Source organism: Protopterus annectens, chromosome 3.part0 (assembly GCF_019279795.1).
Source record: "Protopterus annectens isolate FY-2018-M chromosome 3.part0, PAN1.0, whole genome shotgun sequence".
NCBI classification, from domain to species: Eukaryota; Metazoa; Chordata; order Ceratodontiformes; family Protopteridae; genus Protopterus; species Protopterus annectens.
Genome location: NC_056731.1, coordinates 459,235,966 through 459,262,999, shown reverse-complemented (window position 1 = coordinate 459,262,999; position 27,034 = coordinate 459,235,966). Strand labels below are relative to the sequence as shown.

Below are 27,034 nucleotides of genomic sequence, written 5' to 3'. Positions count from 1 at the left end.
TATTATAGGCATACTCGATCTGAGGTAATTTAGAGAGGAGCCATATGTGTAGGGCCTAGCTTGAAAGTTTTGGGAGGTGCGAGCTGAAGTAAAATGTCGAGTTGGTTCCAGACGCTGTCAAGGATTTAGTCAATATTGACAACACAGATGGAATGTTATGGAAAAACAACTTCTTACGTTAGTTTTAAAAAGGAATGTAGGAATAAATTCCCACTCTCCCCAACCTGAAAGCAATTCAAACCAGAGTACAATATTAATGAGGCCAATTTTTAATAGTAATGCTCAAGCAACCAGAAACTACAGTTATCCAGCATCTGCCAATCTCCATGGGTGCTGGTTAACAGAGTTTACTGTAATTGTTTTTTGGCAGCCACCATAATTAGACACAGCAAAGCTACCATATCTAGGCAATTCGGATTTTGTATCATAGCTCAGAGAAATAATTTCCCTCTTCACACCAATCTGCCCACCCAGCCTCATTGGCTGTGTATCCCATCGGAAATCTTTAAAGTCTGCCAACTCACCACACTCTAAAAAAATATTTCCAGTTACCTCTTTCTTCCCCATCACACCTCCATTTGCTGTCTGTGAGAGGAAAAAGTCTGTGGAATCTACTAGGGGTATAAATGTATGTATGTAAACACTGCCAAGCAAAAATCCTAAGTCTTCTACAACATGTTGCATGTTGGGGAGATGTACATATATATATATATATATATATATATATATATATATATATATATATATATATATATATATATCTTCCTCTTATTTCTTTGTGAATTTCTTCTCCAGTCTCTTCCCAATCCTTTCTAACCTCCTCTGATTGATTCTTATAGTTATCCTGCATTATTTTATATGCTCTATTAATATTTTTTTTTAGTGGCAGCTTCTGTTCTAGATTCTACCAAAAACTCTACCATATTTCTTTCTGTTGACTAATATTCTGGTATTAGTCCTTGATGCCAAAAAGGTAGTCTAACCTGCAGTCCATATAAATTCTTAGTGTCTTCTCATTCTGTCATCTTTCCAACTCTAGTTAGTTGCTCCCAATACCTTGGTTCCTTTGCCAGTTTTCTCCAATAAATTCCAGCCTCCTCTTGCTTTTTGTCTGTATCTCGAATTGCAGTCATCCCTATCGGCCGAATCTCCTTTCTCCATTCTTATGTTGACTTAGTTCTTGGGATACCTTCTGGAACATTATAGATATAGTATTCTGTATGATTATTGTTCTCCTCCTTAAAGGCTTGCATCCAAACTCTCAGTCTCTCCTTGTTTCTTGAGCTTCCCCAGTTTCATCATCATCCCTTTCCACTTTGAATTATAGTTTTTCTGCTTGTTCTGTGTGTATAGGAGCCTTAATTGTGTAGCTTTGAAATACCCCTTCAAATCAGGTAACCCCATTCTACCATGTTCTTGTGGAAGAATTAGATTGTCCCACTTGACACTTGCTATCCACAAGTTGTCCTCTGGCTGATAAAAATATGCCTGACCTGCGTATAAGTCTAATGGGACTAAAAACATTTCATCTTCTCGCATATTACTATCCATAGTCCTATAACAAAGCTTCCATTTTCTTAGGTTTTTTTTATCTTTTGTTTAGTGTCTTCCCTCATATCCTTTGCTGCCACACTTTATTTTATCGTGTCCCCATAAGTATGGATATTGCTGAACCAATTCATATGTTGTACATAATTTACCATTATTGCCTGTGTTTTAGCTTAATTTTGTAACCCAGGAAGACTTGAAATAGTCTTGAATGTTTCACAGCACTGTAATATCTCCTTCTGGTTTTGTCAAGTATTAAATATCTGCAAATAGAGCCAGCTTTTCTTGACTACCATACAAATTGTATCATTGACTTTGAATCCCTTATTTTCTTTGTTAGTGGTTCTAAATGTAATGCAAATAAAGGGAAAAGAGGTCACCCCCTCCATGGTTCCTCTGCTCAAGCAGATATAATCAGAAAGGACCCCACCCTCTGCAGTTTTCGACTCTGATCCCTCATAAATACCCCAATCAACCTTATAAATTTTTTAGGAAATGCAAATGCTTCCATTGCCCTGCTCATGAAGTCCCTGCTTACTTTATCAAATGCTTTGTCTGCATCAAGTCCCATTAGCAACAATGGTATTTTCTTACATTCTGCTTCCCTCTGAATCATCAATGTTTTGTTAATTTTGTCAAATGTTTACTTCCCCTCCACATAACCTCATTGATCCATGTCTATCAATTTTGGCATTACTTTTGCCGTTATAGACATGAGCACTTTATAGTCATGGTTTACTACTGAAAATGGGCCTGTATGAATCTGTATCTAATGGAGCTTTACCCTCTTCAGGTACTACAGCCACCCTAGGAGGTTACTAGGCTAATTGCCCTGGGGCTCTTACAAGCCTAGCCAAGAGTTTATTCCCAAAAAAGAAACCTCAGTCAACACCTTTAGGTCCTTTTCCTGACTGACCACCATTGGTTCATTGTCCAGTTGATACTCCATAACTCGGGTTGTTGTACAGCGATCCAGCGTTTGGCATTAGTTTGCTCTGAACCTCAATTGCCACTTGTCTGCCTATTTGTTCAGCTATTTCAAAACCCTCTCTAGACTCTTCCATCCTATCGTCCTCTGCTGCAGCTGTTATTTTTGGATGAATAAACAAATCCATCCTCTTCTCTATTCCTTCAACACACTAAGAGGATTGTATCTGGAACAGACCCTGTGGCATTTTGAAATTGTACTTTACCACAATCCTCTGTGTCCCACCATTCATCCGTGCAGCTATCAAGTTTCTCAGTCTTGTCTGCATTCCCAACATCACCCCTATTTTTCGTCAGTCTCCTGTGCAAAACTAAGTCAAACACCAGGCAGAAACACAAGAAGACCATACTGACTTGTGCTTCTCTATCAAGTTCAGCCATAACCCAAATACAGAACTGAATGACAGTTCCTTTTACTCACGAAGCCATGTTAGTTCATAGGTTGGTAGGCTGTCGGCCCAAGGGAATATACAAGCCTAGCCAAACAATTCCCCCGATATTTCTTCTCGCAATATTTACTTCCCTGGACTCCTGTCTAGAAGGGCGACTGACGTGATCCCCGGGGTGAATTTCTTATCTCCCATCCAATTGTCAAGGTTCCTTTTGAAGAGGGCCAGTGAGGCGCTCTGCTTGACACGTATGGGCAGTCTATTCCAGAGTATGGGGAGTCTCTAGGTCAGGAACCTATCCCTCCAACATGTTTTGTTCATTATAATGACAAGGTTTAGATCCCTGGAGCATGTGGCTCTGAGGGAATGGGATTTCTTTAAGTGGAGCATGTCCAACAGCTCAGGGTTTGACATGGCCTTGTATGTTAAGCAGAAATCGCCTCTGAGTAGACGATATGCCACAGAGTATAGCTGGAGTTTTTTTTTAGACGGTCAGCATAGGGCATCTGCTTTAGGCCTGTGATTCTTTTAGTGAGGAATTTCTGCGGCCTTTCTAGCTGTTGCAGATGTCTTGTGAGGTGCATACCAAACTGGGCATTGTACTCTATAATGGGTCTAATGAGTGATGAGTACAGTGGGACATTGGCCTCCTTTTTTCTGGATGAAAAGCCCTTAGTGATGAGGTGTGCCACATAGAAGGATTTTCTGACTGTTGTGGTGATGTGGTTATCGAAGGTGAGACCACTGTCCACCTGTGTCCCTAAGTCTCTTATCACACTTTCGGTGTTTAGTGTATTGCCACCTATGTGGTAATTCATGGATACATGTTTTTTCCCAAATGGGATAACTATACATTTCTTGGCATTAAGCATGAGCCCATGGTTCTGGCACCAAGCATCTGTTTCTGTAAAGACCTTTTGCAGAATATCCACATAATTTGGGGATTCAATAATACCTCCCAGTTTGCAATCATCTGCGAACTTTGTTGGCCAGAGTCCCTTAGTGTTGGCCTGTACTACAGAGAAGTAGATGCCAAACAAGAACGGTCCTAGGACTGAATCCTGAGGTACTCCACTTGTCTGGGGCTGGATTTGGAGTCTGCTACTTTTTACAGTCTGGGTTCTGTCAGTAAGCCATTTGGCAACACACACAGTGATGTAGGGATTTATGCCCAGTTTAGTAAGTTTATCTAAGATTCCAGAGTGGGTCATGGTGTTGAAGGCCTTGGCGAAGTCCAGATAGGCTGTGTGGGACCCCCTTACCCTCGTCCACAGCTCTGGAGACTGATTCAAAGAAGTTGGTCAGGTTTAGGAGACAAGATCGGCCCTTCACAGACCCAAATTAGGTGGGGTCCAGTGTTTGAAGTATGCCAATGTCTTTGTTTATAAGTTCCTTGATGATGAGTTCCATGCCCTTGCAGATCAGGCTCGTCAGACTGATGGGACGGTAGTTCCCGGGATCCAAGGTGGATCCCCCCTTGTGGAGTGGGATAACTGTAATTGTGTGCCACTCAGTGGGCACGAAGCATGAGGTGAGGCAATGATTAAACATGACACTTAGGTGAGGTGCCAGTTCATTTTGTAGTTCTTGCAGTACATAGCCCAGGATGTCATCTTGTCCCATGGATGCTGTATTCTTAGCTTTGGAGTTTGCAGTTTCTACCTGCGTGGCTGTGATTACCAGAATTTGGCAGTCTTTTGGTATTGAGATGGCCCCTTTAGGGGGTGAGAGGGGGTGAAGTTGGCACTAAATTGATCTGCCAGGATATTGACAATATCCTTGATCAGTATATTTAATGCCATTCTGTTGTAGCTCAGAGCAGATCTGAGCATTTCCATTTAGATTCTTGATATAACTATAGAATGCCTTGCGGTTGTCTTTGGAATATTGGGCAAATTTTATTTTCGTAACTAGCTTTGGAGGATTTTGGGGGATCTCAGCTTCTTACTGAGGCTGGTAAGGGAGGTTTTTGCATTCTGGGATTTTCCTCTTTTCTGCAACAGTTTTTTCCTTCTGTTGTGTAGTTTGTTTATGGCAGGGGGCCACCAGATTGGCTTCCTTTTTTTGGAGGAGAGCGTCTTGGTTCTATTTGGGATGGTACGATTCATGTATGAGTGGATGTGCTTGTACAGTGCCTCAGTGTTGGATTCAGCAGTCGAGCTTTCAGCTCCTGTCTGAATGGGTGCCATGAAGTTTGTCACTTCTGACTTAAGTAGCATGAAGGCTTTGGAGAAGTTTTTTATGGAGGTTTCCTTACTGGGGGTGGGGATGGGATGTGGATATCAAGGGTGATTTGCTTCTGGACAGAACTGACCAATGAGGGGGTGACCACTGGTGTGGAGCATCTATCTCCCATGTTGGTAATGACCAGGTCTAGGATATTGGAGCCCCTGGGGGGACAATGGATTTAGTTGTTCCAGGGCATTGGAATTTATGAATTCTAAGAACCGTTGGGAAAAGGTGTTACCCGAGTAGTTTTCCCAGTTAATGGCAGAGTAGTTGAAATCACCCAGTATTTAGGATGTTTGGTTGTATCTTAATATTTTCCAGTATGTTTAGAAAGGTGTAGTGAGAATCTTGGGGCATGGTGAGGGATCTGTAGCAAGCTACAATTTGGATTGCAGTCTTAACTAGTGTTAATTGCACCTGGAGAATTTCAGATGCATTGTGTTGGGCAACTAGCCTAGAGGTGTGAATATCCTTGGTGAATATGGACACTCCTCCACCTTTAATGTTTCGGTCTTTGTTTGCTGGCCAAAAAATGTGGTAAGAGTTATAGCCTTGTATTGCAGGGGTGCTTTCTGGAGTCTTGAACCAGATCTCATTTATTGCACAGATATCGATGTTCTCCATTTTTAGGAGTGCCTCAAGAGAGTGCATTTTGAGGTTTAGACTTCTAGCACTGAGTACCATTTCCTTCAGATTTTGCATGCTTGTATCTTTTACGGTGGTGGTTTTGTTCTTTGAATCTTGCCTAAAAAAGGCACTATAGGGATGGCAAGAGCTTTAACCAGTAACCTGAATCCCAGGGGTGACAGATGCAGACTATTTGTGGCAAAGCATTGTGGTTTTTCGATCATGTTGTCCCAGGCAGACAGATAATAGATCCCATTTGAATGACACCAGAAGCTTAGCCAATTGTTGAAGTCAATCATTTTGGCCTTACACTGTGGTATCATTCTGGGTGAAGGCAGGATGCTACTCAGGGCTAGGGTCATATCTGCCTGGGTCATATTATCTGAGAGCTCTTCCATGTCTCTCTTCATGTAGTCCAGGGAGGTATGTCTCAAGTCATTCACTCCAACATGGACAATGACAGAGTTGTATTTGTACTTGTGGAGTGACTTGAGTGCATGCGTTATGTGGTGGACCCTGGCACCCGACAGGCAGCTGACTGTAGTTTTCTTCTTGCTCATCCTGGTGAGTGGGACATCAGTGTGCATGACTATAGAGTCACCTATAACTAAAGTGTTGGGTATGTTGTCTTGCCTTATGGGCTGCTGTTGGGTGGCACACTGGTGTTGTGAGCTGTGTCTGTCTGGTTGTGACTGGTGATTGTGTTTCAACTTCTGAGGTCCTTGTTGCTTGGGCAGGTTAATGTTAAGGGCCTCCGCATATGTGGGTTTAGTGTTGCTATGTGTGGGTGTTGGTGTAGGTTTTGAAGGGCCGTGTGTGTTGCTTGAGGTGTAGTGCTGGTGTTAACTTTCTCATCGAGTGTCTAGCACAATCTTGGCTGGAGAGAGCTTTGCTTCTTGTTTGGCTTTGTAAGTGCATCTCTCACAGGTTGTAGTGTTGGGGGGTAGGAGGAGAGGGTTGTCTGTACATGAGGCAGTTGCTACATTGCCCCATTATGCCTAGATTCACCAGGTGGACAGGAGAAACCACCAGAAGCTGAGACTTGGACATGCCTCTTTAGGTGCTTTTTTGTAAAGTACAGGAGCGGTTTTCCCTTACCTTTGCCTTATTGTCTTTATCCTTTTGTATCACTGATGGATCTCTTCTTACAAGTAATCTGAGTGCTCCTCTTTTTCTTTGTCTCAGATATTTGAGTGAATAACCATGCTGAAAACCTTTATTTATCAAATTCACATGTTTAATCATTTCCAAATACGTTTCATTAACATAGCTGTATTTGCACTGTAAATTTTTAATATAGTCCACTATTTCTTTTTTGTATTCATCTTTGAGTTCATTGACATTTAAAGGCCTTACAGAAAGCATTGTTATAAAAAAAAAGTTATTCTTTTCTTCCCACTTTCCTGGTTAACAAATGTTAAAGAAGTAAAATTGACAGGCATTTGAATTTCAGACTTCATATTCTTCTGAAATTACATAGTGTAACAAAATCTTTTATTCTAGGAATTTTTCTAAGTTTATAAGATGAATATTTGAAATTTGTCCCTATTTTTGGGACTGTATTCCCCCATTATTGGGTATGTCCAGGTGTTTTGTGCTAAGAGGTTGACAGATATGGTGAGAACTGAATTCACTAAATGATAGCCATTTAAGTTTCAGTCTTCCTTTCTTTCACAAAGCAGCTGATTTGGCGTAGTGGTATGTTGCTCTGATTGTTTTGCACAGGGACCTTGGCAGTAAAATGTATGGTGGTAACACAGCATTTTATTCTAGCAACTTTCCAAGATTATACAAGCAATGTTTAATGTGTCCCTTTTTTTTGGGCTTTTGACGACCCCCCCCCCAATAAATTTAGGCTTTTTCCAGATTTCTTGTGCTGCGAAGTTGAGATGCAGTTGAGTAGATTTTACAAGGAGCTGAAAGCTGCAGGGCAAGAGAAGTTTAGTGCTGCTTATGCTGATTCGGCTTGCATTGTTAATAGCACAACAGGTTGTGTACTTGCTTTTGATGCAGAATCCTGTGGGTTCTACTCCAAGGGGTGGATGCTGCCATACTGAGAATGTCCTCTTGGCGAAGATACTGAATATGAACCTGTTATCAGTTTGCCATCCATTTCCTATTGCAATATTACTAGCTTATCATTTTTTTAATTTAATATAGGAAATTTATTTCTCAGGGGCAACAGACACTTCATTTTTTGATGAAACCATGAAATATAAAGGTGTTTGCTAGCAGCAAGGTCTTCATTAGTTACAGATTTCTTTAATGTGGAATTATTTAGATGACTTTTACTTCTTCAAAGATTGTGCATATTTACTGATAATAGTGGACTGTAGAAGTTTGAGTAGACTTTTATGATGGCAATGTTCAGAACTGGGCAGTTTTGTCATTATTGGTGCATGTATTTGGTTTCATTGTTTACTGGAAAAATGTTCTGAATTGGGCAGTTTTGTCATTATTGGTGCATACGTTTTGTTTCATTGTTTATTGGAAAAATTTTCAAAACAAATGTAAAACGCTGTCTAACAACTGTACTGTATTGTACAAGGAATATAATTTAGTACAATCAGGAAGGTGTATCAGAGAGCACATGTATGTTGCATGTGCAAGGGGCCTATGATTTGAAAACAGCCCAAAGTTGATCTTTATCTGCCACTGGCAAAATGTATTTTCTTTTGAATGTGGGTTTCAAAGAATGTGAGTTTTAAGGGCATTGAAGTTTTAATGCTAAGTCTGTTTTCATTGTGAGACTGCATTGCTTTGTTTAGCATGTGTCTTAGTGTTTGTGCTGTAAAATGCAAAATTAAACTTTCAAATGAAGTCCAAATCATAATAGAAGTAAAGCAGTATGCACATCAGTGTTTATGGTAAATGGAGTGAAATAGCGAAGTAATTGGTCATTGGAATGGCTGCTGGGGGAGGCTCCATTCGTCCATGATTTTGTGAGGGGGGAAGGGCTGCAAACTCAGACAGCCCCAGCTTAACTATACCTCCCCACTGTCCAGATTTTCACAGAATGAATAGATTTTTGCTTCTTATTTTTGGTTTGTTCCAGTACCTTCGTTGAAGGTTGTGCGTCAGGGCTGGCAACTTGGCATGTAAAAAATCCACTGCCTATCATTATTGGACCGGAGTTCTGCTGTGTCGACCCCTTACCGGGAAAAGCTGAGAGAGACAACACATCATTTTTTGTTTGTTCCTCATAACATTTGTGGTTTTCTGGCAAATCATTTAGGAATTAAGTCACTAAATAATGACAGACACTGAATTTCAGACTTCATAACCTTCAGAAGAATGCAGGCTAATGTGTAAAACCTGTTATTCTATCAACTGTCTCAGTTTATACAAGAGCAATTTTTAGTACTGTTTATATATTCCCCGATATATTCTTCTTTGTCCAGATTTATTGCATTAACAGGTTGAGAGAGGTGCATGCAAATACATTGCTTTATAGAATTAGGCATAGCCAAACCTCCCAACTGTCCCCGATTTTGGCTCAAAATGTTGCTCTTCCCCTAATAATCCCTCTGCAAAATAGCATGGAGGGTTTACAATTAAGAAATAACTGTAATAATCAGAGTTATATATTACTTTTATTTCAGAAATGTATGTAGATTTTATTTTGTCAGCTGCTCAAGTTAGCAGTAGTAATATTAAAAATGCGTCCCTTCTTTGACATGTTCCCAGCTGTATTGTGTAGCTATTTTATACATTTGCATCACATTTTTGGTCCATTTTTCATAAAGTTGTGGGTTTTTTTTGGCAAATTAGTGGCAAATCATTAAAGACTGAAGTTAGAAAATGACAGACATTTGAGTTTGATTTCATACCCTTCAGCAAATTCATACTAATGCAATACCTACTATTCTATTATCTTTCTAAGTTTATAAGAGCAATATTTAAAAATTGTCCTTTTTTTTGGGCCTTTGTCCCACTTCTATGTATGGCTTTGTCCAGATTTCTTGTTCTTAGGTTGAGAGGTATGACAAGCATGTCAGGGCCATCAGTCAGCCAGAGACATTTCATTTGTGACATACTTGTTGCACCCAACTCCCCCATGTATTGACTCTGGATGTGTCCAAGCAAGGCAAGGAGCAGTTATGCAGTGTAAATGTGCAGAGTATCCTGCCATCCAAGGTAGACACAAGTACTACATTGGCTTTTCATCTGTCCTTGATTTTGCAGAATGGTCTGGTTTCTGTCATATTTTAGTACTTTTGATTTATGCTTATTACTCAATGTGCCTGTTGCTCTGTGTTAGCAGTGCTTTAATGACATCAGGTATGCTTGTCTGAGATCGTAAGATGCAAGTAAGCTTTAATAAGCATGCTGTTAGAATTGCCAACATTGAAAGCCTTTTTGTTGTTGCCATGCAGAGAATACTTACATAACTAGATAATGTATAAGCCTTGGGTATTGAAATGCATATGACAGTATTTGTAATAAAGGACAGGATTACATTATTTTAAGAAGCTCATTACAATTGTTAGTGACTTCCAGTCATCTCTGCAGGCTTTACCCGTAAACTAAACAGAGTGCCAATCTATCATGTGTGGTCCATAACCTGTACAGTAATCCTTTAAGCAATGTATCTTGAGCTTGTTTCTTGTTTGTTTTTCATTTTTTACTTTGATCGTGTTTTCCCCATGAAACAAGTAGATAGTTGTCGGGCAGCAGATCTTTTTGGATAAGAAACATTTTTACAAGTGGGGGGCATCACAGAGATTGCTACTTTCAGCATGTTACTTGGTACTTTAATAAAGCTGAATATAAATTATAATTAGAACTGCAGTGCAAGAAGTGGTTTGAGTTGAGTGCTGCTTGTTTTTCTTATACTTGATTTTGATTGGTATTCCAGTATTGTATTTAAAAAGTAATTTATTTTTTCATGCCTCACAACCTTTTTGTTTCCATCTAGATATTAAGTATCATGCAGCCAATGCATTGAAATATTTTTATTCTTCTACACTTCATTTTGTCTTGATTGGACTCTCTCAAAGACAGTTTGGCACCCAGGGCAGCATTTTTAATTTGTTAGTTTTTGTGGTTTTGAGCATGGCCCCTCCCCTTTCGAGTTGGCCACTCCCCTTCCCATTGACCCCACCCATTCAGCTGTTTCCTGCAGCCCCCTTTTGATTTGAAGTCACTGGCCGCCACTGCAAACTTCATTTTTTATTTTACTTCAACTTTTCATTGAACTGCTTGACAGTAACCTGTGAAAAGTTAATTACATCGTAGCTGGAAGATCCACAGAAAAGGATGCTAAGAACACAATGTCCATGGGCACTCATAATTAATTGCCTGCACCTAAAAGTTGCTTGTCGTCAGCCAGTAGCAGATGCTTAAAAAATGGTTATTTAGCAAATGCAGTTAGCTTTGTAAATATTTTTATCTGCATCTTAAGCTGAAACATTTATGTAGATGTCCACCTCTTTATAAGTGGGCAGGTTTTCTTTTAATTCTCTATATATATGATTAGTACACATTATGCACCCCACTAGTGAAAGATCACATTAAATTCAATGTAAAATACTTTTCCCCATACTTTCTGTATTATGAAACCTGGCTACATTCCAACTAACATATGGAGTATTTTCTTACCTTAATATTATTGTATTGAGCAGTCACCAATTTACCCCTTATCTCCCATTTAAAATAAGTATGTTTGCACATTATACAGAACTGATTGTAGAGTTTTAGGCTAGTCATTGTCTTTCTAAACATTGATGGCTCAAGGTGGGGATTATGCTTTACCATTAAACCACTTAAGCAGTGTTGGCAAACTTCGTCATTTTATCCACTACTTCCAGAACCACAGATCACGTCTGAACTATATCTAGTGGTAGTGGTGCTTTATAGATTTACAGGTAAGTAGTAGCCTAGCTACCTCTGCTGGCAAGTTTAAGCTTAACCATTTTTCATTTTTGTGCTTGAAGTAACCTATCCCATTTGGTTTTAGAGTGGCCTTACCCATCCCAGGATTGATAATTGTATATTACCCTTAATGAGAATAACTAGGATGATAACCTAGATAATAGTTGCATGGGAGAATTTAGGAGCTGCATCTATTAGTAGTACAGGAGACAGTTCTGAGTTAAATTGTCTGCTTCCTGTCCATATATCTAAGTTACTGTTGAAAATGGAAAGGTATGAACTTTTGCTTGGATGAGGAGTCTGTTCCATAGCAACGATATCCACTGCGAAATAGACCTGTCCTTCCAAACTACTCTTCTGATGTTTCAGCAAAGGTTTAGATCCTAAGACTGAGTGTTTACCATGCCATTTGTCTTTTTGATGTACAGTAAATCTATTGTTGTTCAGAGGGTGTCTCGTATACCAGAAAAAGGTCACCTCTTAGTCTGTAGGATACTGAGGAGTGACAGGGCTTTGAGTTGGTACATGCAGGATGTTCTGTATAGGCCTTTTGGTATCTCTGTAGGTTTTCCAGTTGTTGCATTTGTCTGGATGTGGAAACATGCTAAACTGGGTATTATATGCAGTATGTTTTCTAATGGGAGCCAAGTTATGGGGGACAGTAACATCCCTGGATATAGACACATTTCCTTTTGTTTATAAGTTGTTTTCCCACTTGTACTAAAGTCAACTTGATGCTTGTCTTATTTCCATCTCATAAAACCAATGTCTGGTTGAAGTCCTAGGTACTACTGATTATTTTGTTCATCTCCTGGACTTTTTTTTTCCTTTGGAGCCATTCAGGTTTCACTGGCAACTCTGTATGTGATTCTTTTACTAACAGAAAATTGAGAAGCAGCAATGTCCCTCGTTAGTTCACTGTTAGATTCCAGAACTGATGGGTTATCTCAGTGAGGTAACCTGATGTCTGGCTGGCGTACAGAAGCAAATCCTTCCATACGGTCATACTTCCAGCATATGAATTAACCCTGTGGATGTAAGGATACATAAGCATATGTATGAACTTGAGAAACTAACAACATGTGCTTTTTGCTGACCAGACTTGTGTATTTTTTTCCCTCCATATAGTGTTCTGCGTATAAAAACATTTTTTCTCAGTTTTGCTAAATGTAGCAACTTGTCTTGTACTTTTCTTGATTACCTTTATAAACTTGCTTCTCTGGTGTATAACAGGTATATTCATCATATCAATCAGTGTTGCAATAGCCTTAGCTATGTGAGATTATATCCTGCTAAGGATACAACAGCCAGACAGCTTCCAAAGCTTCAGGGCATCTTCCATGCACCCAAACTGTCGGGCAGCTTGAGCTGAGTTAATTTAAAGAAGAATATGGGCACAAAGCATTTCAGAGCTTTACTTACACCCAAGAGTGTGCTGCTTTGAGGCTTTCAAGAATCAATGATCAGCTTCTGCTTTCCTTCGCTAAGCAGTTAATGTTCCCTTTGGGGGAAAATACTTCCATTTTCTTAGTTTTGTTGATGTTTTATTACTTTCTTCAGGAAAGTTGCTTTAAATGTGGGACTGTTGTGTTTTTTCAGACTGTCTTAAGACCATAATGTACTTTTAAACTTGAGCGTTCAATTTTTTTCTGTCATTTTAAGTGGTGAAAAATAACTGAAGAAATGTTTGCTATGGAGAAAGTGTACTTTTGTGGGCTGGCATTAAAGGCCTACCCAAGATACATAAGGGCCTTAGTCCTATACCAATGAGACCTATAGTCTCCAGTAATAATTGGGTAACCTGTACTATCTCTTCTTTTGTAGAAAGCATTCTCAGACCTTTAGTGGACCGCATTCCACATATTCTCAATGATTCTTACCAACTAATAGATTCCCTGAAAGATTTTGACTTCAGCAGTAAGGAGACACCACTGCTACTAGTGACAATGGATGTTAAAAATCTTTTTACCTGTATCCCCAATGAGCAGGGGCTCCAAGCGATAGACGAGGTATTAGTTACTTTGTCTGGTTATAGTAACAATAGGAAAATTCTTATTAATTTTCTTTTAGATCTAATACTGAACAACAATGTTTTCCTTTATCAGAACCAACTCTATTTGCAAAAATGGGGGGTTGCCATGGGCACCCCATGTGCAAACAGTTATGCCAATCTTGTGGTATATAACTGGGAACAGGAACATCTATTTAAACATCCAGATTTCAAAAAAATCAGGATCTATAAGAGATTTGTGGATGATGTCCTTTTTGTGTGGGAGGGCACTGAGACAGAATGCATCAAATTTGTTAATGAACTGGAAACCACTTCCTCTTTTTTGAGGTTTACTGTGGAGACATCTTACAATCAGATACATTTTTTAGACCTACAATTACAATTTAGAGATGAAAGGATTGTTACATCTTTATATAGGAAGTCAACTTGGAGGAACACGCTGCTACACTTTAGCAGCATGCATCCGAGACATACCTTTGAAGGGATAATATCCAGTCAACTACACAGAATTCTCAGAATATGTAAACATAGTGACACTTTGGATAGGGAACTCAGCACATTAGAGGTTTTGTTTAGAGAAAGGGGGTATCCCTCTAAGATGTTTACAGAATGTAAACAAGAAGTTCTCAATAAGTTACTCGTTTCTGGTGACACTGTTGTAGTCAGGAACACTACTGGTCACAGGAAACATATTATAGCTAAAGAGAGTTTTACTGATAAACTGAGTTATGTCACTAAGTTTACTAGTGACAGTTTTAACTTAAATAAGATTATCGTCAGGAATTGGAATGTTTTGGTTACAGATCCCTTTACTAAAACCATAGTGGGTGAATTCCCCAGGTTCAGCTATAGAACCTCTCAGAACCTGAAAGAAATTCTCTGCTTAGAACGTACATTTCCACATAGTAAATCACATTATGATAAGGCTGGTACTTTTCCCTGTGGTGGCTGCTCTATGTGTCCATACGTATCCAAACACACTAGTTTTGTACATCCAGAAGGTATTTTTACCTTCATTCCCAGATTTTTCAGTGATTGTAATAGCAGTAATTTGATATATTTGGCGACGTGTAACCATTGTGACGTATTTTACGTCGGATTGACTAAAAGACGGCTTCGTGACAGGGTTTACAACCACTGTTACGACATTAGAAAAGAAAAAGAGACTAATGCCTTAGCCAAACACATTATAGAACATAACAACCACAGTTTTGGCTTTAAGGTACTGGAGATGTTACCTCAGAATCCCAGAATAGGAGACAACAACAATCAGCTAGCTATTAGGGAGTTGAAGTGGATTTTGACTCTAAAAGCACATATATCTCCTGGGATCAACCAATCTGTATCCGTAAAACCAGTTTTGGATAATAGAAAGAAATATTAATAAAGAAAAATTTTTTTTTCCTAACTTTAGTTGATTTTATATACATCATCTGTTGCATTAGATTACATTTATAAATGACAAGTTTAGAGTATTAAATATTTAAACTTATATAATTTTAGTATATTATTTTTTATTTTAGTTATAAATTTTTTTACAGTAGTTATTAGTACACTATTTTGGTTGTATTTAATTGTGTATATATCTTTTGCTTATTTGGTTATAAATATTTAATTTGATAGCATTTATACTCAAATCTGATAAATCAACAGTTATTTTAGTCAATATAAGAAAATATCATATTTTTATGGATAGTCATGATTATATGGTTCTTAGCTAAGTAACTAGTTTACTGCGTTTTACGAATTTCACTGAATTCTTGGATTATTGGAATGTTGAAGTTAATTTTTGATTCAGGAAGAAATTAATTGCTTGTTATATATTTTAACATTTTGATCTAGTTCTACTTGCAGCAATGATACACATGTCTTGTGATGGTCGTGATGGGTTAGAGTTAATCAAATACGCCCACTTTATTTTAGAACGGAAAAACGAGTAAATAAATGCAATTTATTAAACTGCTTTATACAGTTGACTCGGAATTTGTCATTCAGAAATTTTTAATGAACATCAAAATGTAAGCATGGCCACTGATTATTTGTCGCTTTTTATATATATTCTTTTACATAGCTCAGGTACAATAGTGGATGCTATTTGCAGGATCGTTTATGGAATATTTAAATGTTCCTAGATACTGGAAGTAAAAAGCTAATGATGTCTGATTATATGAAAATCTGTTGTGATATGGCATTTACTTTTCTTACTTTGATCACTATATAAATGGGCTTCTATATATTGGATTTATTTTATTTTTTTGCTGTAGCTCTTCAGCCGCTGATCACATTTTAAAGCAGTGCAACGGGTTATTGTAAGTAATTCAGTACAATGTTTCATCAAGCACCTTAGATGAGTAACCCGATATTTTCTATTACACTACGCATAGAACATTTTAAGGTTGGAACCTCCAATAGGTATCTATGTACCTGTTTAAATGTGAGCTAGTTGCACAGTCAGTTTCATACTGATTATTTTTTAAGCTTAAATAATTACAATATATGTTTGGTCTGCACTTATACTGAAATTTTCGATCTTTCATTTTTCATCGTACACATAAGTATTTCTTGATTTAGAAGGAAACAGATGTGAAGGACAACCTTAGTACTATTAAGGAATCCGGATGACATGTTTATATTTTCAACCTACTGTTTCCATGGAGCTTGAAATAGTGCCTTCTAAGCCCAACATAGTTCACTAGCTAATGAATTTGATTTAAGTTAACCACCGAAGCAGAGAATGTATAGGCTTTAAAGCGGCAGCATTTTAGCATATTTTAAAAGTTAGTCAATTATGAATTTGATGACATCTAATATATTTTTTGAAACACTAAACATTGGCGTTTTTAAATATTTGAATGAATAACAACTAGGTTGACACAGTAAAGATAGATTCAGCAGAATCTGATAGGAAGTTTGATATACTGTGAGGTAGTAGATATATCTTTTAAGTTAATTAGGCTCGCAGCGGTTTAGCGCTGCAGTGCCTTCAATGCTATTTAGTCATGCATGATTTGTCTATTGCATTGTAATTAAAGATTTTTTAAAAGTTTGATGTTTAAAGAATGTTTAGTTACATTTTATTTTTTATCTTTGAATATTGGTCATTGCCGATTTAAGTATAATAACAGCTAATTTAATTATTGGTTAATTGATGTCTTGTATCTTGATTTTCGCGCCGTAAGGCTATGTATAAAAACACCTCGTCTACTTTGTTATTTACACCTGAAGAAGCGTAGTATACCTACGTGAAAGCGCTTGTGTTTTTATGGAACAATAAAAGACGATTTCCTTTTACTTGGCTTTTCCGTGTGGTGACTCCAGTTTGGATCTATTATTGACATCCGTTTTACATTTTCCTAAACGGAGTCTTTGTTTCGTTGCTGCAGTTTGTTACATCTTTTTACTACTATTTAGTTGTAAACTTCTTGTTTTATTTTTCATCTGTCATATCTTAAATGTTGTGAATATATTCTGTTTTTTTCTTCCTGTTATATCAGTAATCTTGTCACATTGTGTTTAATTATTGTGTTCCTTTGTATTTTGCTTGTGGAGCATTTCTCCCCGGGCCTCCACTGAAAATGGGTCTCTAATCCAGTGGACTTTCCCGGTCAATAAATGTTAATAAATTAATAAAATATATGTATCTACTCCTCAATTTTCTTTGGATAAGAGTAATTTACAGGGTCTGGCTCAGGGTTTTATTCAGGCTGTTGATTCTCCTTGTAAATGAGTTTCAGGTAAGAGAAGGGGGATTCCTCTTTTCTTGAAAAGTTTCAAAATTCTGAATCTAAGCAGATTGAAGGATGGATACATTTTTTCCCCTCAAATTTCTGATTCTCCCTTTGGGAGGTTCTCTTTTTCTGAGGCTATTGCTAGAGTGTACCAATGTTTTCAGGGATGGAACACTGAAGTTTCTTAGTCCCTTAGAAAATAATGTGACTTGTTACAGATGGCTTTTCCAAAATGTATACCCATTCCTCCTGTTCTGTCTACTTTAGGGGATGTGTGGTTACTGCCTGCAGTTTTCCTGGAAGTTGGCCTGCTGCCCCAAAAAAGGCAGATTGGATGTATAAAGGTCCTCAGTCTTTTAAATTTTGTATATACTCTTCCTAAACTTTACACAGCAGCTATACCTTCAGTTGATACCAGTGCTACTAAGCACTTAACTGTACTCTTTCTGCTGGGTCTATGTCAGATAAACGAAAAAGCAATCTCTCGAACGCTCATAGCGAATAATCCTAACCTTGAAATTTGTATTGTGGGGGGCTGCATCCCCCACACTCCCCGCTAAATATATATTCCTACTCCGAATTCGCACTGCAGTGAGTAAAGGGCAAATATCCCACTCTTCACTGTACTGCTATCCCAAATACCACTTCTGATGTTATGATTATTTGCTCATATGAGCGTTCGAGAGATTGTGTTTTTGTTTATCTAAAGTAGACCCTTTCTGATAAGGATAAGAAAATTGTTAGTTATGGGAAACGACTCTCCTTTTGCAACTCCAATTTTCAGAATTTTGAATTTTCAGGCTCATATGTTAGTTCTGGCATATTGTGAAAGTATGAGGAATGTTTTATGTGCAGATCTTGAGTTGTCCATTTTCAATCTTCCTCAACCCATGCATTCAGGTCAGATCCTCTAATCCAACTCCGCAGCATACTGCAGACTTTAGATCCAACTCCCCAGCTTCTCCCTCTACCCATTATGCCCTTTTACATCCCCATTACCTCAGGTCTCGTTTGCCACCATCGCAAACAGATAAAGGTTCCTCTTTCGAGCATTATCCGTGATATTTTTGTGACTTAATTCAACTTTTTTGATTGTTAAAATTTAAAAAACTTTATCTTAATTTACCTATCCATCCCTCTTAGCTTTTTTGCAGGACGTTAGGACCTTTTTTCTTCGTACTATTCTTGACAGATAGTAAATCTTTTTTACAATTGCTGGTATTTTTGCTTACCGTTTTCTCTTACAGTTTATATCTTTTAATTGCCATAATTGGTAATTAAGATGTTTTTTCTAGCAAAAAAAAAAAAACTTGCTTCCTTTGTTTGGTTTCCTGCAATGTTGGATAAACGGACAAGATTTAAGATGCACACTTGTTTTGGGCACACAAGCCCTAATTCAGATGCCCAGGAGGAGTGTTTATATTGCCTTGGAGCTGGAGATTTGGACACTGCAGTTACCATATGTTCCCCTTTCAATCCAAGAGCTTTGGTTCATAAGTGAAGCAAGTAAATTTTGAAGGGTTTTCTCCCTGCTACATCTATTTCTGTGGCTCAGCCTCCCTCCAAAACTATCAAGTCTGCTCCTTTGGAGGATAGAAAATGCTCCCCGTCCTAGATACACAAGTTGTTCATACAAACAGGGAATGCTATGGCAATAAAGACCTACAAACAGTCTATCAGCAACAAATAATGTGCATCTGACAATTAAACATATGGGTGTAGAGGTCAACACTAGGCTGTTTGCCCTAGGGAATGACAGCTTAGCCAGAGTGTGCTTGGCGTCTGCCTCCCCAGTACAGTAGGCTACTGTGCCACTGTAAAGTAGGTCACATAAGGCACCGTGTGAGGCTAGTGTGCTGTGCCTCTGTCAAGCAGGGACACAGTAGTGATACCAGGGTTTGAATTTGCTAAGCCACATCCATGTTGTTGGTGTGTGCTGGAAGAGGGTTGCTGAGGACCTCTAACAGTAAGTGGGCATCAATAACAGACTGAGGGGAGCCTTATCTGCATTGTCTGGACAATTTCACTGTCAACACTGTGTCGTGATGATTATGAGGGATTGAAGTGTCGTGCCGGTACTGTTCAGAGATGTCCTTCCTCTGTGGGCTACTGCTCTGCAATGTATTAGCTCACTCTGTCTGTTAGCTCATATATGGCTGGTGTACACCTGACAGGTGTCCTATTGTGGAGCAGTCATGGGTATATTTGGGATAGCATGATCAATGCAGGTCTTTATTGGAGCTGCCTTCTATGTGCAGAAAAACTTTGCATCCGACACAGTCAGATCCAAAGACTTAATTCTGAGATCCAAGGGTTTCAGCACCTGTTGTCATTTCAGTAAGCCCTTTGGCACCATCATTGGATCCCAAGTCATCGGATCTGAAGTCCGGTACTTCACGCAGAAGTCTTGCTCCAGAATATGTAATTAAGCCCATTTAACCTACCCTGCGTTCACCATTGCTTCAAACTCCTAAAAAACATTCCAGACCGCCGTTCTCTGTCCTCCAGAAGCTTATCTAAAGTGGATGTGGTAGGATGATGCAAAATCTTCTCAGAGCTGAGATCCAGATGGTGGGGGGTCTACCAGTTCCATCCCCTATCAAATCCATGAGTCTTCCTAAAATGTACAGAATTATTTTATCTCCTTCTCTGATCCGTCCAGTTGTTCTGGAGTCCCAGGATCCAAAATCCCTGAGAGGTCCGGCATCAGATCCAAAGAAAATATCTATGACTCCGACTATATACCTGACTAGTTCCACTCTGATGCACTCTGATTGGAATAGTTTCCATTGCTTGCGTGTCAATGTCTGGTCTGTGGGGCCGTTTCGACTCCAGTGTTGTCATATCCATCCCTCCCTTTTGGAGCTTCGGCCCTGGCTAGTTTGGGTCTGGTTCCATTCTCATGACATGGATCCGAGAGTGGTCGAGATCTACCTTTGTTGGGAGCTTTAATTCCAAGAGCACCAGTCAAAACCTGTCTGCATCAGTTGGCCTTTGAGATTGTGGAAAGGGCTTTTTCTGTCCAGAGAACTGCCTTCTCATTTTTCAGATCCAACCACCTCATTGGCTTTGAGCTCTGAGTCAATCAGACTTACTCCACATGGACAGCCAGTTCCAATAACTGTCCAGTTGGTTTTTGTAGAGGAACTTGCTCTCCCTTCTGACACCTCCACTGAACACCTCACAGAGGAGGTTCATTGTAAGACAACATGTAAAAGGAGATGCATTGACTTCCTGCTGGAGTCTCTCATGGAGGATATTTATTTTCGTGAAGAAGGGTCCCCCAGACCACCACTAGATGACATCTCCTTCTGAGACGCTTTAAGAGATCCTCAAACAAAAAGGTGGTTGGTCTTCTGAAACCCCCTTTCTGGAAGAATCATTATTTGGGGTAGCTTTTGGTTCTAGCCTATCTGTCTTAAGTTAGCCACCAGTGGATGAATTTATTGATTTGGTCTCCTATCGGACTTGGAAGGAACTGGATACTGTCAATCCTATTCTGAAGTGACCTGACGAATTCTTAGCCCCTCCAAAAGACCAACCCCACTGGGGTAAGAGAGTCATGGTTGATATGGTGGCTGTGGCAACAGCCACCAAGAAAGAGCCAACTGAGGAGAACTCCTCTGTCCATCCTCCAAACAGGGAGTGTGGGGCACTGGACAGATTTGGAAAGCAAGTCCTTGCCTTGGCAACCTTTGCACTGAAGTCTCTTAATTACCTGGCTCACTTCATGAGGCTTCTTTGAGATTTGGTCAAAGAGCTTTCAAATTCTCTGAGTCCATGTCTGCAGAGAATTTCAAAAGAATGTCCTTGCAGCTTGCCACTGTTTTGTGTCCAGCTGTGTAAAAAATCAACCCCACTGAAGCATTTTGAGACGAAGGTTCATAGACATGGCTATGCGACCTTATGAAGCCATATAAGACTTCATTTATCATCTTCCCATTCGATGGCACATCCTTATTTGGGCCATTAGTAAAACAGATGTTTACCTACAGCCATGGGAATTGAGATGTTCTTCATATTTCACTGTTGCAGTCATTACATTAGGGTTATCTGCTTGCAGGTAGCCCTCAGTCAGCCTGATTATCAAAGGCATGGGTCTTGCATCGGTTGCTGTCTCATCCTCCATGATGTCAGGTAGTCAGGGGTATAAAGCATGCAGCCAACACCATTACATCAGTTTTTTTTGCCCTAGATGTCAGGTGCCCCTATAATGAGAAGCAATTCTATACAAGGTTACATCTCCAACAAAAAGCAAATAACACCAGAAAGCTTTAAGCATAGGAAACAAGAATAGAGGTATAGTCAATAGAAGTTGGGGCTGGAGGGAGGGTAACCAGGACTGCGACAGTGAATGCACGCTAACATCTACATTTAGGGTAAGTGTACACAACTGTACTATGTTCTTCGTGTTTCACTGGGTAGATTCCCAGAGCTAAGGAAGGGAGGAGGCAATTAGCATTAGGACCAGCTATAAGGCCCTGCAAGACAGCAGTGGCAAAACCAGCTCTGGATTTTGAAAAAAGTGGCAAGTGTTAATGCTTGGTGAAGATGTTCTTCATTCCACATTGCTGCAGTCCTAACTATTGGGGTAGTCCGCTGTCCAGTCGGCCTGAATACCAAAGTATATGGCTGACGTCGGTCACGGCGCATTAGAATGACGTCAGTACGTCAGGGTACTAATGCGCATGACCGACGTCATATCCTCAGTCTTTTTTGCCGCATGGTCCGATGCAGAAGCAATTTTGCGAGTGCAGGTTGGCGTTCTGAAAGTTTCTGAAGTCAGAGTTTCAGACCGAATCAAAGTTGGCTAAGTACCCTGTTGGGGAATATTTTGGTTTTTTCTTGCCTCAGTATTTAACCGGATGTCAGAAAAAGTGAATAACTGTATTTCTTGTGGGAAACAGATACCTCATAGGGATTACCATACTTTGTGTATACCTTGTTTAGGGCCTGAGCACGACGTTGTTGGATGCCGCTCTTGTGCTAGATTTAACAAACGCACTATTAAGAGAAGGTTAGACTGTGCCAGGTTAGTGTTTGGGAAGCGTTGTAATTATAAAATGCCGTCGGATGCTCCGACGCCGGCTTCGGCTAAAAAACGCAAAGATAAAGCAGCAAAGCCTAGAATGGAGGAACCGACAGTCCCAGACGTCGGTTCTTTAGAAGGCTCAGTGGAGCCAGAGGTTTTACCAGGTGTTTCTTTGGAGTCTCAGGGAGAGACTTTACTGTTACAGGATGTAGCCTCTCAGGAAGTAGGCCAGGCTGAGGGGGCTTCTCAGGTGGCTGTTCTTCCCTCTCTTCCTAAGGTGGTTAGAGCCTCCCCTCTGTTTCCAAGGCTTCTTTGAGAGGCAGGCCTAGTATAGCTTCAGTGGGGGTTTCTCCTAGTGTTTCAGGGTCTTTGCCTAAGAAACATATGCTTAAAATGGCAGAGGATTTGATTACTATGATTAGAGGTTCTATGCCCCCTCCTGATAAGAGGCCTAGGGTGGAACCTGAGTTTGAGAGTTTTGAGCACTGTTCGAGGCTTCTGAGTCTTGGCTGAAGACTTGCAGGAGTATCCTCCTTATTCTGATTCTGATGTGGATGATTCTACTCCTTCAGCTTCTCCTCCTGAGGATTTTTCTTTTTCAGAGACTCTGCATTCCATGAGGGAGCATTTTAAATGGGAAGGTCAAGATTTCACTGATTCCAGGAAGAGGCTTAGGGAATTCTTGTTTTTACCCCAGCATAGGCCTTTAGCTATACCTCCGGTTCTGAATGTGGTGGAAGATGTTTTTGCAGAGGCTTCGCTGAATCCTGATTCTTTGCCTTCTGCACCAGTTAAACCGGATAGGTACTATAGGGTGCCTGAAGCTCATAAGTATCTTTTTAAGAGTCCTAGGGCAGACCCGGAAACTGTCTCTCAGGGGCCTAAAGGTGTGAAGGCTTCTGTGGTTAAAAATCCTGTTCCTCCTGATAAAGAGGCAAGGGCTTTGGATAGATGGGGAAAGAAAGTGTATACTTCTTCCACTTTAGCCATGAGGGCATTGAATTGTCAGTTTCACATGTTATAATATCAGAATTACCTCCTTTCACAATTGAAATCTAAGGTGGATGCTCTGGCAGAAGGTATTGAGTGTAAAGAGTTGCAGGATTTAGTTCATGTGTCTGAACAAGTGGGTAAACATTCCTTGCAGTGTGGTTTTGATGCGGTGCAGGCCTCCTCGAGGGTGGCTGCCACTGGTTCTGTTCTTCGTAGGCACGCCTGGTTGAGAGATCAGAACTTAGCTGAGCATGTTAAGACAAGGATTTTGGATGCGCCTTTACAGTCTGATGTGTTGTTTGGTTCGCCTGTTGAAGCAGTTTTAAAGAAAATGGAGGATAAGGCTAAGTCTATGCAAACTGTTAAAGATTTTTTGCAGGTGCAGCCTCCGAGTTTAGTAGAAATTGGCCTACTAAGGGGTGGACTTATCCTGCTTATGATTCCCACTCTAGGGGTAGGTCTAGACGTGGTAGGGCAGAGCTCAAGGTTCTTTTAGGCCTAGGACAGGAGTTCACCTGCTCAGACTTCTGGTGAAGGCAGGGGTCAGTCCTTTCGTAAGCAGACCCAATGACCTGCCTTTTCAGCTGCCAGTACATTCTCGCCTGGCAGCACCTCTGGGAGGAAGGCTGTCTCTTTTCAAAGACAATTGGGATTTAATTACCCAAGACAGATGGGTACTGGATATCATTCACCATGGTTACAGATTTTATTTCCATACCTTGCCTCCTTTCAAAGGCATGCCAGACATTCCTCCTCTACAAAGAACAGAGGCTCACAAGCAAATTTCTCTGCTACTCCAAATAGGAGCCATTCAGTCAGTTCCTGTGCCAGAAAGGGGCCTAAGATTTTATTCTCGCCTGTTCCTAGTACCAAAGAAGGGGAACACGTGGAGACCAATTCTGGATTTATCTATCCTCAACACTTATCTGGACATTCCCAAGTTCAAAATGTTGACGTTACAACAGCTTTTACCTCTGCTGGGCAAGGATCACTGGATGGTAACTTTAGATCTCAAGGAAGCTTACCTTCATGTGCCTATAAGGTTAAGTTGCAGGAAGTATCTGCGTTTTCGAGCTGGAAATTCTCATTATCAGTTCTCTGCATTGCCCTTTGGCTTATCCACTGCCCAGAGTATTCACAAAGGTTCTGGCTCCAGTGATAGCTTACTTCAGGCTAAAAGGAATTCAAATCTATCCTTACTTGGACGACTGCCTGATTCTGGCTCAAGAAAAGGAAGACCTTCTACAGCATTTGGAATATGTTATAGCAGTGCTAAGATGCCTAGGGTATTCTGTGAACGAAATAAAGTCCAGTCTAGTACCCTCTCAAGACATGTGCTTTCTGGGTGTGAGACTGAATACAGCAGCCCAGATGGCCTTTTAACCCCGGACAAACAAAAGAATCTATCCAGTTACTTCCATCAACTTTCTCTTCAGTCCGGGCTGACTGCAAGGACAGTCCTTCAAGCCTTAGGGTTCATGGCATCTTGTATTCTGGTGCTTCCCAATGCCAAACTGCATATGAGGAAGCTACAATGGTATCTCAAAATCTATGGACACAGCACTGCCAGGATTTGGACACTGTCATTCAAATAATACCTTGCATTCAAAAGGAATTCTTGTGGTGGGCTCAGGAATGTCACCTAAACAAGGGACTCTCTGTGACCCGCCAGAGGCGAGTCAGATTCTAACGACAGATGCCTCAGACATTGCTTGGGGAGCTCATCTAGATGGAAAATGGATACAAGACAAGTGGCCTGCCAGACTACAGCATCTACATATCAACATGAAAGAGATGTTAGCTGTCCAGTTTGCATTAATGGCTTTCAAGGAGTTACTTCTTCCAGGGCAGGTGTTGATTCTAACAGACAACACAACTGTCATGTGGTACATCAACAAACAAGGGGAACACATTCTTACCCATTGTGCAGGCAAGCAATGATTTTATGGGAGACTGCGCTCAGCTTGCAACTAACTCTTCAGGCAAGGTTTCTGCCGGGAGCACAGAACTCCTTAGCAGATGTGTTAAGCAGGCAAATCATGGATCCCCACGAGTGGAAACTGGATCTTCATGTATTTCAAAAATTGACAGTGTCATGGGGAACTCCAGGCATAGATCTGTTCGCTTCTCCACTAAACCACCAGCTGCCAAAGTTTTGCACGAAGGGATTTCATCACACAGCTTGGAAAGTGGATGTTCTTTCTTTCAGTTGGAAAAATCTTCATGTGTATGCTTTTCCACCTCTTCCTCTTCTCCCAAAGGTGCTTCTAAAGGTCAGACAAGACAAGCCAAGGATGATTTTAATAGCTCCAGATTGGCCTCGGCAGCACTGGTACCCATTACTGAGGAGTCTGGTAAGGAAGCCTCCATGGCCTTTACCCTTGATTCCACATCTGTTGTCTCAGAAGGACGGTCGTCTGCTCAATGTCAAGCTTCACTCTCTTCATCTAACAGCCTGGCATATTCTGTTTTGAAAGACAGCAGGTCTCAACTTCCTCAACAAGTTTTAAATGTGATTATGGAAGCCAGAAGACCTAGTACAAGGAAAGTGTACGCAGAAAAATGGAAGAGATTTTTATTTTGGACTGCAGCAAAGAATTTGGAGATTTCGGAGCCTAATTTGAGTGTGGCTCTTCAATATCTTACTGAGTTATTGGACAAAGGTTTGTCTTTCTCTTCCATTAAGATTCATGCTGCAGCAATTTCAGCTCACTATGATTGTGACCCACCATTGTTTTCACATCCTTTGTTCAAGCAATTTCTTAGAGGGGCAAAGAATATAAGACCCCCCACGTAGAGCTCCTACTCCTGCTTGGGATCTCAATTTTGTGTTGGAGAAACTTACTCTACAACCTTTTGAGCCTGCGGCTACTGCTGAACTAAATTACTTGTCATGGAAGACTGCTTTTTTGTTGGCCATTACTTCTGCAAGAAGGGTTTCTGAGTTACAGGCCCTTATGGCGGTTGAGCCTTTTTTGATTTTTCATAAGGATAGGGTATCATTACGTACTAATCCTTCCTTTATGCCTAAGGTGGTTTCTAGTGTGGCTTTGAACCAAACTATTCATTTGCCTACTTTCTATGCAGATCCCCAAAATTAAGGGAAAAGATTTTGCACACTTTAGATGTACACAGGCAATTGCGTTATTATTTAAGCAGGACTAAGGATTTTAGGCAGTCTCAGCAGTTGTTTGTTTCTTTTGCTTTGAGTTCTCAGGGCAAGCCTGTGTCAAAACAAACTATTTCTAGGTGGATTGGGTTCTGCATTGCATTTTGTTATTCCCATCATGGCAAGGAGATTCCAGCTGGGATTAGGCCTCATTCCACTAGGGCTACTGCCACTTCAACAGCATTTCTAAGGGGTGGCAACTAAGGATATTTTGGAGGCAGCTACTTGGAGTTCAGTGCATACTTTCTCTAAGCATTACCACCTTCCTCTCTACTCTAAGTCTAGGGCTGGTTTTGCCACAGCTATTTTGCAAGGCATGTTATCAGCTCCTGCTTCCTTATGATTTGCCAGCCTCCCTTACCTCTGCTTTGGGATTCTACCCAATAGTTAGGACTGCAGCAATGTGGAATGAAGAACATAGTACAGTTTTGTACCTACCATAAATGT

At 40.2% G+C, this 27,034-nt stretch overlaps 1 protein-coding gene across 1 annotated transcript in view; it reads left to right on the top strand.

Annotated features, from left to right (window-relative positions):
• The window catches only part of MARCHF6 (membrane associated ring-CH-type finger 6), a 2,699,933-nt gene that overhangs the window by 1,481,291 nt on the left and 1,191,608 nt on the right, over positions 1-27,034 (top strand). Inside the window, exon 16 of the mRNA XM_044064887.1 lies at positions 15,319-15,360. Within this exon, the coding sequence (XP_043920822.1) occupies positions 15,319-15,360 (42 nt within the window). The remainder of the gene's footprint in view (positions 1-15,318; positions 15,361-27,034) is intronic.